The 16,562-nt window shown below is 35.8% G+C and overlaps 1 protein-coding gene and 1 pseudogene across 1 annotated transcript; one reads left to right on the top strand and one right to left on the bottom strand.

The window, feature by feature from the left end:
• The first annotated feature begins 5,050 nt into the window (after positions 1–5,050).
• Positions 5,051–5,940, top strand: LOC118062993 (protein NDR1). The gene has a single exon (XM_035076893.2). It carries the CDS (start codon positions 5,162–5,164, stop codon positions 5,783–5,785), a length of 624 nt encoding a protein of 207 aa, XP_034932784.1. The 5' UTR covers positions 5,051–5,161; the 3' UTR covers positions 5,786–5,940.
• Positions 5,941–8,244: 2,304 nt separating this feature from the next.
• On the bottom strand, positions 8,245–15,016 carry LOC118063022 (ABC transporter B family member 15-like; annotated as a pseudogene).
• Positions 15,017–16,562: the final 1,546 nt, after the last annotated feature.

Genomic DNA, 16,562 nt, shown 5'->3' with positions numbered 1-16,562 from the left:
ATACCAGAATATTAACTATTAATTTTCAAAAGAAAAAAAATAAAGTTATTAACATATTGACCAAATTCCTAAGGAATTTTACAAACTTGTTATAAATTCCACAAAAAATACAAAGAAATACAAAACAATTTCTAAAACAATGGTTAAAATTTTTTTCTCTCTTTTTTATGAATAAAAATGCTTTTTTTTTTTTTGTAAGGATTAGATTGTATAAAACAAGCAAAAATCTTTTTCTTTTTCTTTTTTCATTTTAAGGCCCAGTTTAGCAAAACCTCAATTAACATTTTATGTACACAAAATTAACCAAATCCAACTCTTTTTAATTTTTTTACCTTAGGCTAGCCACTTTACTAAAAAGGAACCCATGTTTATGTTTCAATCTTCCTCGAAATTACCCTTATTCTCTCATTTCATGCCAATTTTAACCAAACTTCTATCAAACAGCCCTTTCCCCAAATTTCTTTATAAACCCTAGAATTTAGGATTTGGGGGTTTTCTTCCCCTCCATTAAAAAAAAAAAAGTGTGATTGCATGAAGATAAGTTCCTTACCTTTGTTAACTCAACTCAATTTAAAGAGTTCTTACCAAATTCCCCAAGAATCTCTTTATTCTTCTCCAAAATCTAAAGCTTTCTCTCTTTATTTTACAACTTTCAAACTCTCTATATCTCTTAAGTTTTTCTAACTTAGATTGGTTCCTTTAGTATAATTTATTTGAAATCACTCCCCAAACCCTTAATCTCGAGAAAAACAAGCACAAAATGAAGAAATAAGAAAAAGTCATAATTTATAATTGTCAACCTCAATTGAAAGAAGGGAAATTTTTTGCCTTATTTATAACAATGAGACTATTAATTGTCCCACGTATTAATTTCTATCAATCACCTAACCTTCAGTACTTTCCACGTGCAAATTTATTAATTTGTTTTGTATGAAAATTTTAAGCTAATTTACTAAGGATTTTCACCCCTAATCATAATAATTTTCCTATTAATTTTTTTTAACTAAGGATTACATTATTTAACCTTGGTTTACACTATTTCCTCTCTCTAAGGTAATAAAACCCTAAACCCCATTACAATAATTCATCCTCCGCAATCCTTTGGGTGAATCTCGATACATTCATGAACGATCATCCATGACTTATATCGAACATTTATAAAATTATGATGACAACATGTATTAATTAACTATGTTAGGTAAATAAACTTGCAAAAATATTGGTTTACTTCGAGATTATCCAACAAACCAATCACAACTTCTCATAAATATTAAATATTCATTATCAATTATCAACGTCCATACAAATTAATACATATAAATTTACAGAAATTACAACTCCGCAATACCATTGATAAAACTTAAAACGGACCCATTAAGCAAGTTATTAATTATTTCAAAACAACACATGTAATTCAGTAATTCCATAAAGTTTTAACAATTTACAAACAAATACAATCTTACAAAATCTAAAACAAGCCATAACAAGTATAAAATTATACATTCATATACTATAAATTTGTTTGAGAAATAACAATAAAACATGTGCATCTACTAACAAAATACATATACTAAAAAAACAATAAAATTGACATTTAAATGTTAAAATTTAAAAAGATAGAATTACTTACAAAAATTAATAAAATTCATTGGTAAATCAGAACACGGATATTGTGACCATAAAACTTCAAGAAATATAACCTATTGTGCTGAGAAGAGAGAGATTTTTTTTTGGGGGGTGGTTGTTTGCTGATGGTGAGAGTTGGGATGAGAAAGAAAAAGGAGAAATAGGGAGGAGAGGGTCGGCAAAGTGGGCATATATTAACTTTTTCTGACGGTTTCACCGACGAACGTATTCCTTCGGTGCGTCCGTCGGCTATTCTGATGGAAAAATTGACACCTTACAATATGGATCTGCCATTTTGAATCCCTCGGTAATTTTTTCGGCATTTTAAACGGGTGAATTGGTCCGTCACCGTACGGAACTGCCGTTTTGAATCCCTCAGTGATTCTGTCGGCAAAAATCACCTGCAAAAACCTCCATATCAGCGAACCATCTTTTTTTTTAATTCTGAACTTTCTATCCATAATTCAGTCGGTAACTACCGACCGAATGTTTCCGTCGATATATACCGACGAAATTACAGACGGAAAAAATTCCGTCGGTAAGTTCAACCTCAAATTATCGACAGAAATATTTTGTCGGTAAATCTGTTGGTATTAAGCGAATTTCTGGTAGTGTTATATCTCTAAGGTTTTCTAACTTAGATTGGTTCCTTTAGTATAATTTACTTGAAATCACTCCCAAAACCCTTAATCTCAAGAAAAACAAGCATAAAATGAAGAAATAAGAGAAAGTTTGAAATCTCCCTCACCATTCATAATCGTCAACCTCAATAAAAAAGAAGGGAAATTGTTTGCCTTGTATATTTATAACAATGGGACTATTAATTGTCCCATGTATTAATTTTTATTAATCACCTAACCTTCAATACTTTCCGCTTGCAAATTTATTACTTTGTTTTATATGAAAATTTTAAGCTAATTTACTAGGGATTTTCACCCCTGGTGATAATAATTTTCCTATTAATTATTATTTTTTTTTATTGAAAATTACATTATTTAACCTTGGTTTACACTATTTCCTGTCTCTAAGGTTTTCTACTTTAGATTCGTTCTTTTATAGAATTTACTTGAAATCATATCCCAAACCCATAATCTTGAGAGAAACAAGCATAAACTAAAAAAATAAGAGAAAATTTGAAGTCTTTATCACCATTCATGGTTGTCAGCCTCATCAAGGGGGCAATTTTTACTTATTTACAACAATGTCACCGGTAATTATTTGATATGTTATTTTTTATCAATTATCCAGTCGTTCATATTTTTTTGCATACCAATTAATTATTTTTTTTGTTTAAAATTTTTAATCTAATTATTGGGGACTTTCACCCCAAACTATAATAATCTTCCTCATAATTATTTATTTTCTGCCGAGGATTACACTATTTAAACCTGATTTTCAAATTTTGAGCAGGTGATTTACACAGCCCTGAACATGATTATAACAAAAATAAAATCATAACAAAAAAAATAAAAATACCCCCAGACATCAGCTAAAGTTTTAACAAGTTCATTACACTTTAAATCACATATTTTGACTTCAAAATAAAAGTTAATCATTACTTATATGTTTATTATTATAATAATTTTAATAACTAAAGTGCAATCGATCACTACAAACAAGAAAAAACAAAGACCACACTTGAAGTTCTAGCCTATTAGTCAACAACAAAGCTTGTCTTTGCGAAGGTCCTGGGTTCGATCCTCAAGAGTACCAGCCTGTCACCCCCGCGGTGTCTTACCTGCCTACTGGGCTTGCAGGATGTTCAGTGGGCCCGGGGAATAGTCGTGGTGCGCGTAAGCTGGCCCGGACACCCCGGGTTACAAAAAAAAACAAAAAAAAAAAAAAAAAAAAACAAAGACCGTACGTGTGTTACGCAAGTATAAAAACAAATATACAATGCCAACTGAGTACTCCTCCGAGACACGGGAATGGGTGCAGACAAGGATCGATTGTGGTCGGAAAACCTCGAGCAAATGAAATAAACAATGCCATGTTGAATTGCAAGAGATCCAACGGAAATCGTCAAACAAGACGGTTTCTATGCTAAATTACAGGAGCTAAAAAGCCTAAAATATATCCACAAACTGCTTCTACAGGAAAAAGAAAAAAAGTGAGAGAAGGAGAGCAATAATGCAAGCAAAGCGTTGGCAGACAGAAGAAGCCAACCACGGATTCATTCGCCGTCTCCTCCCTCCGTTCAAGCCACAAGCAAGAAGAAGAAGAAAGCCAAGAATGATTTGCCGCCGTGGTTCCCAGATAAAGGAAGGGATTCAGGTCTCTCTACTTGCATTAATTGACCCTCTAGTCTTGGCATCCTCTTAGCATGCAGGGTTCGCTAGCTGGTGCGCAGAAGACAATATTCTCATGGACTGCTTCCTCCGTCGCAAGCCTGGACGGTCTTTATCCTCCTCGTTCGTGTTTATAGCTTTGGAACAGTAACCCTAACTGGAAGTTCTTATTATTTCCATAACAACATCCATTGAAATATATCTATATATGTGTGTTAATTAGAATCCAATGCTATAAAAAAAGCAAAGATTTTATTTTAAATTTAGAGCATGTGATAACGATTTAAAGTGTTTTGTATTTAAAAATATATTAAAATTATTTTTTTATTTTTTAAAAATTATTTTTTATATTAACTTATCAAAACGATTTAAAATATTAAAAAATATTAATTTTAAATAATAAAATTTAATTTTTAAAAAATATAAATTGAACCCCATTTCAAAAGAGTGATAGTTTAACCACGTTACAAAAACTGGCCCTTAGTGTTTCTTAATTGGTGTCACGTATTCCAAAAGAGTGATAGACTAGAAAGGAAAGTTATGTTTACAAGAGAGAAAGAGGATCATGATAAAATTATGTATATTTATATTTATTATATGCAATGGTGTCGTTTCTTCTAATTTAGTTTATAACGTTAACTTTATATATATATATATATATATATATATATATATATAAAAAAAAACTATATTTGTTTTTCAAAACACGATGTTAGATGTAATTATCTAATATATTTTATGAACTAATAAATATTTAATTCTGACTAATCAGAAGACCTTTTATTCCATTGTGAAAAATATTAATAATCAATTAATACTATAAGGTACTTTATGTAAGACGCCAGGTAGGACCTGAGGTGATAATCAATCAAATGGTACCTGTGATTTTGTACTGGCAAAGAGCAATAATCGACTCACCTGCCAGGCATGCACTCCTCTCACTGCCCTGCAACCTCATTGGCCAATATAGTCAAGCTTCTTCATTTCTCTCACCAACCTAAGATCCCATTGGCCGAGATATAAAACCAAAACGACCTGCATGTACCTTTATCACATCTCTAAACCAACAGAAAGCTACAACGTGCACTGTGTCCCCTCGACCCCTTCTTCTCCTTTATAAAGGAGAAAAAACAGAGACCACAGCTTTAATTATTCTCTCTACGCAAACAAAACTATCTCTCCCTCTTCTTGATCTCCTCCATCGTTCCTTTAAACCCTTTTCAGCCTCACCGGAAAACCACCTCATCATGCCGGATACCGGTGGAGGTGGTTGTTGTAGGTGCTGTTGTAGCTTCATATTCACTTTAGGGCTCACATCACTTTTTATGTGGCTCAGCTTACGTACTTCATCACCTGATTGTCTACTTACAAAATTTTATATTCCTCTTAACCAAACCTCAAACCTTACAACCCCTGAGTTTGAACTTAGGTTTAAAAACACCAACAAAGACAAGGGTGTGTACTATGATCCTATAAACGTTACATTTTTCGACAGTCGAAATAGGTCCCACTTTATTGGGAATTCGACTATACCAAAGTTTTATCAGGGGCATAAAAAGAAGGCTACAAAGAATTCTACCATTTCAAATTTTGACCGGAAAGTGGTTGTCCAGGCGATTCCTGTAAATGGTTCGACGACGTTTTTCAGGGTGGATTTGGCTACTTCAGTGAGGTACAAGATTCTTATGTTCAAAACTAAGAGGGATAAGATCAGGGTAGGGCTTGATTTTGAAGTCAATGGTACCGTTTTTAAAGTCAACCGCAAAGATTTAAAGCTCAAGTCTAATGCAAATAAGATTAGGAGCTATTACTGGCAAATGGGAGTTTTTCTTGTTAATTTCTTGGTTTTAGGCTTGCTTGGTTTTTGGTGATTTTTAGATGGCATTATTTATACTTTCTTGTAGCATGTTTGGATTTTGTGATGATTTTTTTATATATATTTTTATTTCTTGGAAATCCTTTTGTTGCTGTTGTTGTTGTCACTAACAGATTGTATCTGCAATTTATACATGGAAGTTGTGGTTTATTTTTTTAGTATTGAAATCGATTTGACCATATTGTGATGGATTTGCCAGTGATGTATTGAAGCATACAAGTTTCATTTCTGGTGAAAATATTCTGCTACCAGATGCTAAGGCCAGCTTATAAACATTCCACCATTTTTCTTTTAGAATGGTCTGCTTCATGAGCTAATCAATGGTTGGAGTGAGTGTATGCTTAAACTTGTGGGCTGCAGTCCCCTTATTTAGTTTTGAGGTGATGATTACATGAGATGAGAGGGTTTTTTTCACAGATCAGAACGAGGGTCTGCATGCTAAGCTTGCTTGATGTTCTTATTTTCTATTCAAGACAATAGGGTTTGCTTGATGAATGGCTCACATAGCTGGGAATCATGGTTCTAAAGCAGGCCTTTTATCTTTCCCCATATACAAGTTTTCTTAGACCATATGCTGTCTGTTGGAAAGAAAATTGGTCACCCAAAATGGCTGTTTTCCCCATTTAAGCATCTTTTCTATTCGCCTTTTCACCTCATTGTTGGCATTGTTATAAACCTTAACGGATGGGTCATCTTAGCAACTTATTGACTACGTATCTTGGGTTGACTCGCCGATCTAGGAGTCAACTTGTGACTCAAGTCCTTGGCATGTTCGACCCTGGTTGGGTCGTATAACTATGATTGTTGGATACTCATTTTGAGCAAAAAAACTCATTTTCTTACTCTTTTAAGCAATGATATGGTAATTTGTGAAAGAAAATAGTTGCGTTGCTGCTTGCATTAGATTCCCTACTCTTCGTTAAAGACAAGATATGGGCTTTTGAAGTACAATATGCTGATGATAATGGTAAATGTTTTTCAACAAGCAATTACCAGAGAATTTACGAGGACGTCTCTTGTGTGGCAGACCAGGTCCTCCAGCTCTGCTAGGGATCTGAAAGTGCTATCTAAAGTGAAAGCATGATAATCCTGTGCATGACTCACTGACGTTAGATCCTGGTAAAACATCAGAGCTGCAATGAACATTTTAAGAGCATGTTTGTTATTGCTGTATTAAATTATTATTTTTTTATTTTAAATTTTTTTATTGTGCTACTGGGTTTCAAATTTATGTAATCTAGATTTCACTTTCAATCAAGCTGAGTAATGGTGCACTGAAGGTTTTTTTTTTTTTTGTTCTGGTAGCGAGAATTTGAACAAACAGGGTTGGACTGATAGTTAAAGTATCTGATTTTACGAACAGCTAGACTTCCAGCATCCCAGTGTACTATCAGAAAGTTAAAAACAAATAACAATTGTGATCACTAAAACCATCCCCTGTTCGTGGGTGCTTTTGTTAATGTGTAACGACGAACTTGGCTATAAAAAAAATGATTGAAGGTGTGAACAGAGAGAAAAAGGTTCACTGTCGTTGTCATGGGGGCCGAGATTCGTATCCTGACATGTGAAAAGAAGACTTTGTTGATTGACCGAGGAAAGCGAGTAATTGGATGTTGGTTTCAAAGTTTTGCCATGGATTAAAGATTGAAACAAGAAGGCACCTACCATTTTCCTTGCAATTTCACAGAAATCATAACCCCTTTCCTTGTAATTTTAAGCTGCAGTGACACGCCTTTGCTTTATTATTTTCAAGTACGGTTATGCAGGAAATTTCTGGGCACGCCTGTTGATGCACGAGGTTTTATGTCGAAATTTCTTGGCAATGCAACTTCATTGGGAAATGGTTCATACATATTCATACCCTAGAAGAGGTCATCTTTATTTAAAATACACTATCTGCCCCACGAATACTCTCAGTTCTGGGGTAGAATGGCTTGGCTGATAACAATGATCATCATATTTTATTTCAGATTTATTGGAAAAGATATCTTCGAGCTAAAATTAGATAGGGTATCGAATTCAAGAGATACTTGAATGAAGCATATGAAGTCAAAGATGGAATTTCATTGTATTATATTGTGGCTTTATTTAGATGAAAAAAAAAAGAAAAAAAAACTGACTTGAAATGGTAATTTCCCGCAATTCTTTCTTTTATGATTACGAGAATGCAATGCAAACTGCGATGAAGTGAAAGTATGAGAAATTTGTGGATTTTTCGTACACGTTTTCTACAAGGAATGAAGCATAGCAGGGTGCTGTCATATGTCATAAGCACGGCAAGAACTGACATTTACCTCAAGTGGAAAACATAATTTTCTTCCCATGATCTAATACTAATGATTTCGTTTAATTTTGTTTTAATTAGAAGCATGATTTCTGAGCTTGAGGAACATGTAGCATGCTAAATTGAAGTTGCGGCACTATGGATTTTCAGACTCTGCTTCAAAAATCTTGCTATTCCTGACAGTAAGCAATCTTATTGCATTGTATCATGTAGTTTCTTACAGTGATTCTGCTTCCATGAAAAAGGGAGCTGCCCGTTTCTGGTTCTGTAACAAAGTAGAATGCTCCATCGCGACCTAATGCGAGAAGTTCTTTGTGGCAGCCTTGTTCTGCAACCTTTCCTTTCTTGATACTGCAATGCAGTTGGATTTCTGATTTGTTGATAGTCTGTGAGCAATAGCTACACACGAGCTGTCAACCATCAACCTCTCAAGTGACTCTTGAACTAAGCTCTCTGACACACTGTCATGTGCTGGTTGCCTCGTCCAAGAACAGGATTAGTAGATTCTTCAGGATTGCATGAGCAAGTGCAATCCCCTGTTTTTGACCTCCTGATAGCTGAAATCCTCTTTCTCCACAGTAGGTATCATACCCATCTTTCATTCCACTGAAAAAAAAGCACAAACAAAAGATTAATAGCTTCCTTTTTGTAGCTTGTTAAATCAAACAAGGCAAAGGATTTTAGTTTTTTTTTTCCCTGCCAAAGCATGAAACTATGTCTGAAAAATTAGGACTACCCATAGGAACATGGCTGAGAAGGGGTTTTTATTTTTTTGACTGCAATATACCTGATAAATTGTTGTGCAGTAGCAAGAACTGCAGCCTTTCGTATCTCAGATTCTCTTGCATCCTCTCTACCATAGGCAATATTTTCACGGATAGTTCCAGCTAAGAGTGTTGTTCTTGACTGACTAGTGCAATATGAGATCCTAGAGCTCTCAAATTGAAGCTCGTTATCTCCTTAATGATCATTTTTTGTCCTGTTTGATTTTTATCAAAAAAATAATCAAATTAAAAAAAAAATTCCAAAAAAAACTGAAACCAGTTCGAACCGGCCGGGTTCGGTTCAGTTCGGTTTTTAGGACAAAAACCGGTTCAGACCAGTTCGGCTCGATTTTTTTCGGTTTGACTTGGTTTTTTCAGTTTTGGCTCGGTTTGGGTTGGTTTTTTTTTTTGTTTTTTTCTGTTTAGGTTCGGTTTGGTTTTTTCAGTTTTAGGCTTGTAAAACCAAAACCGAACCGAACCGGTCAGTTTTTTTCAAAATTTTAATCGGTTTTTTTTCACGGTTTAATTTTTTTATGTTTTTTTTTTTTTTTCTGGTTTTCTTGGTTTTTTCAATTTTTTTTGCTCATCCCCACCTTTAGAGGAATAAAAACTGCTCCTTTCAAGGAATCATAAAACCTTTCAACAAGTCCAATGATGGTATATTTTCCAGAACCACTTGGCCCCACCAGTGCCACTGTCTTCCCTGCATCAATTTTAAGGTTCAAGACATTGAAGATCATTTGATCTAGTCTTGTTGGATATGCAAAGACATTGTTGAGCTCCACTTGGATGTTTAGCTTTCTCTTGATGTTTGAAGTACCCAACGAGTTATTTGGATCAATCTCACTTTTCCTATCGAGAATTGGAAATACTGCTCGAATGGCATTGCCACCTTTGGACAAACCATTAGTCATGCTTCCAGCTTCTGATAAAAGCAGTGAAAAGAAGTATAAAAATGCTACGAAAAGGTGCTATGAGGTTGTTAACCCTTCTGTCATGAGCTCCAACCATACCAGTATGTTAGTGTGATAAAAGCTGTGTTAAAAAACTTGGGAGCTAAACAGGCCAAAACCTGAAGTGTTCAACACTTTCTTCTTTAGGACCTCTGAAGGTGGCTTTGAAAAACCTCAACATTCTCTTCTCAGAAGACAATGCAGCTATGTTTTCCTGTATTGTTCTTATCTCATTATACTGTTATGAAATGCCAGAAGCATCCAGCCATCTGGTAAATTAGCCGGCACTTGGTTCTTCATAAGGTGGCCAAGGAATAAAAAAAAATAGTCATCTTGATATCCGTCGCCCTATGCTTTGGCTCACTATTTATTTTGTCTACATGCTGGTCTACAAACCTGCTAATAGTCATTATCTCTCACTATTGCTGAAGATATAGACATTAAATAAATAATAGTTTGTCCTTGAAGTGATGATTACGAGGTTAGAATCATTCTTTGCGTTTCCATAGTCATGTAGGGGCAGTAGCTCGCTAAGCTCCCTTTTTCCTGTTGTTATTTGGTTTCACATTTTGCAAATGTTCTGCGAACAAATTCTGGCTGCATTTTGTCATCTCCTGCCAATGAAGTAGAAACAAGATACAGTACTTTAGATTTTCCTCCAATGATTATGTAAAAGATCTTTCTTTCCCTTAAAACTAGTTGTTAATTGCTTATCTTCTATGAAAGAAAAAGAGAAATGTGTATCAGAGAGTCTCACTTATCCAAGACATTGAATATGTCAACTCGGTATGCATTTTTAGATTCTTGTTCTTGTAAGTGATCATTGCATAAGACATTTAGATAAATTCATCTTTCTCAGATTCCATCCATGTGCTGTATACATGACCTTTTCTCACATGTAACAATCAAAATGCTTAAATTTATCCTCTGTCAAAACTTTGCCAAGGATGATGTTTCACAGCATGCAGACAATGATCTAATAGTTTATATTTTTAAATATTTCTTCGACAGTGATCTTGTTTATTCATGAAGAACAATTATGTCAGCATTCACATAGTTTTGATCTTACATATTCCTTATGTTGAGAAACAACTGGTATTTCTCCGGATGTTAAACTAGGGTTAAAGTGGGTGTCAGAACTCACTTTCTGCAAAGAAAGATTAGTATTTTTCCAGGTCTTCTCACCTCAAAATACTCAGAAAACAGAAACCTTCCCTTCATAAAGTTTGAATTACAGGCCTCTATAATAACAGTGACTTCCATTTCCATATTCTATGACGAATTCACCTCCGAACATTTTCCAGGGTGCCAGGATTTTGCACCCTGGCAATCACTAATAATGCAGTGTATAAAAGAGCAAAAATGGCATTTTATATGCCTCTCATTTCTCTTGCTTTATGCATACATCTTCTCCGTGAGGGAACTATGAGCCAACATCACACAAAGGAGTTGAAATAGATCTCTCAAGAATCAATAATTGAATAGAAGCTTCTGTTCCATAAATGATAGCAAGTAACAAGAATCGATAAGGTAAATGAGGATGCAAGTATCATCATGCGAGCAAATATCAACAGATAAAAAGAAAGATGCAAGTTTCTAATACAAATCATATTGAATATGAACACCAAAATTAGTTCACTGTGTATTCTGAGAAGAACAACCATCCTGCTTCAATGATAAGAGGAGCTTCCACTTTGTATTCTTGTCAGAGAGTAGTACGCTCCTCCACTACCCAATTCCATTAGTTCACTGTGTGAACCTTGTTCCACAACTTTTCCATTCTTGATAACTGAAATGCAGTTGGATTTCTGTATTGTTGACAGGCGATGAGCAATGACTACACATGTTCTGCCAACCATCATCTTCTCAAGTGCATCTTGAACTAAGCTCTCTGACACACTGTCAAGTGCACTAGTTGCCTCATCCAGCAAGAGGATTGATGGGTCCTTGATTATCGCCCGAGCAAGTGCTATCCTTTGCTTTTGACCTCCAGACAACTGAACCCCTCTTTCTCCACATTAGGTATCATATCCATCTTTCATTCCACTGCAAAAAAGGCACAAATGAAATGGAATGAGAGGTTAATAGCTTCAATTTGCAGATTCTCAGATCAAAACCAAGCAAAGAATATTTACATATTTTGTTAATTTATATCATAATGCGTCCTTAGACAGCTAAATTTTTGCCCTTAAAAGTTATAACCATTACTTCTTTTGGATGGAAAATTAATTCTGTAACATTTACTATAACATCTTTCATACCTGATGAATTCATGTGCATTGGCAAGAACTGCAGCCTTTCGTATCTCAGATTCTCTTGCGTCCTCTTTACCATAGGCAATATTTTCACGGACAGTACCAGCAAACAGTGTTGGTTCCTGGCTGACTAATGCAATATGAGATCTCAGCAACCTCAGTTTGTAGCTCTTTACGTCCTGTCCATCAATAAAAACTGTTCCTTTCATGGGATCATAAAACCTCTCGATAAGTCCAATGACGGTAGATTTTCCATAACCACTTGGTCCCACCAGTGCCATTGTCTTCCCTGCATCAATTTTAAGGTTCAAGCCCTTGAAGATCATTTGGTCTGGTCTTGTTGGATATGCAAAGAAGACATTGTTGAACTCTACTTGGCCCTTCAACTTCTTTTTGATGTCCAAAGCACCCCAAGAGTTATTTGGGTCAATCTCGCTTTTCCTATCTAGGATCGCTAACACCGATCGAATGGCATTCCCTCCTTTCGATAAATCATTGGTCATACTTCCAGCTTCTGCAATGACATAAGCAAAGAAAAGCAGTATCAAAAATGCCTGGAAAAGGTGCTCTGGGGATATTAAACCTTCCGTCAAAAGCCTTCCTCCGTACCAATTCTCTGCTTTTGGCCACCAGATAGTTGGAATCCAAATTGACCAACCTGAGGAATTCTTGAAGATGGTGTTTCAATCAGGAACTACTGTAATCTATCTTACGTTCTGACCTTTTCAGACTTCAAGAATTCTAGTTAACTGAATTAAATGCCAAAAACGACAGTGCTGAATAAATGTCTAGGAAATCAAGAACAGCATGCTACCTTAACATATAGAATTTGAGTTAAATGCCTAGAAACAAAATTCATAAATTAATTGTTTTAAAGAAACATTTTCTTACTAAAGAAACATCTGAGACCTGCTATTAGAATTTCTTTCCATCAATATTTCTATGAAATTCTATTGAAATGAATTCGAGAAATAAAGATAGCTTACTTGAGTTTCATATCCATCTTGTAACTTGGTAATGAAGTCATGAGCATTTGCATCCTTAGCAGCATTTACCACATCGTCCATCGATGCTCCTTCCTTCCCAAACAGTATATTCTCCTTTATAGATGTTGCAAAGAGGACTGGTTCCTGGTTAACCAGACCCATTTGCGATCTCCACCATTTGAGCTGAAGCCTATTTCCTTTGTGTCCATCCAAGAGAATTTGTCCTTCGTTGGGGTCATAAAATCTTTGAAGCAATGAAATCACTGTGGATTTTCCAGAACCACTGCCTCCCACAAGGCCAACTGTCTTACCATCTGGAATCGTGAGATTCAAGCCTTGCAAGATTGATGTATCAGGTCTTGATGGATAATTAAAATATATGTCCTGAAATTGAATTCTCCTCTTATATATGACAAAGCCTTCCCCTTCTTATCCTCTGAATCTATACTAGGAGTTCGATCAATCATTTGAAAAATACGAGTAGAAGCAGCCATTGCCTCTGTGATGGAAGTTAGATTTGGGAGTGCTCCTAAAACACTCCTGCAATTGCAGAGTAAAAACTATGAGTTCTTGAACTCAAATTAAATCAGTTAGTCTGCTTCAAAGAAATTATCAAAAGAGGAAAATAGAAACAAAAGGAACTTACAATCCTCCCATGATGATATTGATTCCAGCTACGAAGATAGAGCCTCCTTTTTCTCCTTTTTCTGTCACCAAATAAGTACCTAACCAAGCCTGAAAAGACCAACCAACATAAATCATTCCCATGCTCCCCATCAACAGTCCCTTTGCGAAACCTTGCTTATGAAGTTTATGCACTTCGAAGCATTGATTTTGACAGTCAGGTCAGTGAAATGTCACCCTAAGTGTATCAGTTACTGCATATCAGAGTCGTTCATGAGATCTCTCTAACAAGTTGGCTCTTGTGAACAATACTAAACGCAAACCTTGTCGCATATTGCTACTTGGATTGAATTGGCATCATTAGAAATGGTTGAGACAACTTGATGCGTGGTGGAAGAACCAGCTTCTTGGGTATCGAAGAAACCAACTTGTTGTCTAAGGACAGATTTCAGATATTCCATTCTCATTATAGAAGTTTGTCTCTCAGCAGTTCTTGTCCAACACAGCCCTTCTGCAAAAGTAAAGATCAACCAAAATGCAATAAAGAACGGAATTAGCCTCCCTGTACCTGTTGATAAATGATTTACAATTGAAAATAATGAAACCTGAAAGCAGTTCATTAGATTTACTAATACTAAACTCACCAACAAAAGCAGAAAGTCCAACAGCAATTGCAACATATAGCAGCTTGAGAGAGTACTGACAAGTAGAATTAAAATAAATTCAAATGAGCTATGACAATTAACAATATTAAGAAGGATCAACATGAATTCTGATGCACTTAAGGTGAAGAACTTCTAAGAATTTACGCAAGCCTTAGGCATGAAGTTACACCAATAACTTTTACATTTCCATTGTGTAGTAGGAAATCATGCATGTATAAGCATTGTGGAGGTTGTTTCTGCGATGGATGAGCTAATTAATCAATCATTATGCAGATTACTCTATTTTATATTGGATCTATAATTTTCAGTTAAAATATATGGAGTCAAAACCTTCCCTCTCAACATATTTTCATGTCTTCAAGACATATCACATGACAAGTCCTTCATTTAGGTTTTTTCCACTACTGTAGACACATCAAGTAATGTCACTGGTGCAACCTTAACTATAGCAAGAAGGATATATAGAAGGGATTGCTAGAACAAGATAGTTTCGAGGACTTCAAGATGCTCACCTTGTTCACGGTATCAATAGACACAGATGCACTGGAGCTTCCATATTCATTGATAACATGGCTAAGAACATACATTGTGAGAGGATATTGCAATCCATCTCCAATGCTGCCCAGAACCCCAAAGAACATCAACAGCTTGTCTTTGCTATCAGCATACCGAAACATGCTATCTTTGCCTCCCATTGTCTGTGCTAAATCTAGGAGAGCGATGAAACTTTCAACGGTGCACTTAGCTTCATCAATGCTTGAAATTTCAAAACATAGATTGCTTTTTATTTGCGTTGTTAAGGAAATAATTAATAATTTGCGTCCCTCTCTCTTGTATCGTTTTATCCTCTATAGTCTTATGCTAATCCAATTCCAAATGCATTTAGTAAATTTGTCGGCACTTACTTTACGGCAGGGAATCAAGGAATCTGAAAGCAATCAGGTTGCCCGTGTTGGAATCCGACCGTACTGATAGTTATTAACATAGTTATTAAATCTAGTTTGGAAGTTGACCCGATTAAAAGACCCGGTCTCAGGTTTTATGGGTTAACCCAGGTCAACCCATAAAACCCAGGTTATTTACTTATTTATGGGGTCAGGTGGTTAAAGAAAGAAATGGAAAAGAAAAGCAATTATAAAGAGGTGAAGTGGGACCCAATGTGGCAAGGCATAGGCATGGGAGAGGGTGATGTTTTTGGTTGTTGATTGTTTTGTGCAGAGATCTCTTAATCTCATCACAATCTTCTCCTACCCTCTCTGGCTCCTTGACATGCTTTCCCCTGGGGTGAAGCACAGTCCTTGCTCCTTACGCACCCGTGCTCTAAAACTTAAAAACACCACACGAATCCTCTCTCTTTTACATCTTTTCCCTGCAAATTCCTATGGTTTCTACATGATTGAAAACATTAGCAAGAGAGAGAGATGTTAAAGACTTGATGGTGATAATAAAGCCTGTGGTGCTGGTACTGTATCTATTACCTCTCTCTCTCTCTTGAAACTGCAAGTTTGGTCCCATTTAACCTTTAATTTTTTTTAAGTTACAGTCATCAATCGTCAGGCTAGAAAAAAGAAATGGAACCCAACACCAACTCTCAAGATCTCCAAACCCAGATCGACCTGCAATCGTCTCAAGCGAACCACCTCCAAAACATCGGGTGTCGCCCGGGTTCGTCCGGGTCATGGATCGACCCTCCAAGTCGACCGGGTTTTGCCGGGTTGTTGCACCGGCCGGTTTTTTGACAAACCCGGACCGGTCTAGCCACCGGGTCAGCCGGGTCCCGGGTCAACCCGCAGGGCCGGTTCGGGTTTAATAACTATGGTTGCTAATTGAAGACTAAGCATACTAACATAATATTTAACGTGGTTCAGCAAACCATCTATATCCACAAGAAAAGTCTATATTATTAGAGATAGAAAAAAGATATAAAACAAATACATAAAGAAGAATCACTTCACTTAAACTCAACTCTCAACTCACATTGCTGCCCTTGCGGCTGCTGACATTGCAACACTTTTTTCTTTTTTTCTTATTCTCTTCACATACTCATTTTCTCATTGGATTACCGTTTATTTTATCTACATGTTTGCCTAAAAAAGTTGCTTGGATTTATTGTTCATCACTATTGTTGAAGAAGATTTTGACACTTCATTCTTTTTTGGCTCTTAAGCAAGATTCTGCCTGCAGCCACCTCCTGTCAAAAATGTAAAAACTGGATACTAAATTGTAGTAAAGCACTCTGTT

The sequence above is a fragment of the Populus alba genome, chromosome 1, assembly GCF_005239225.2.
Source record: "Populus alba chromosome 1, ASM523922v2, whole genome shotgun sequence".
NCBI classification, from domain to species: Eukaryota; Viridiplantae; Streptophyta; class Magnoliopsida; order Malpighiales; family Salicaceae; genus Populus; species Populus alba.
Note: the sequence above shows the minus strand (reverse complement) of the source record. Positions and strands in the feature narration are given on the sequence as shown.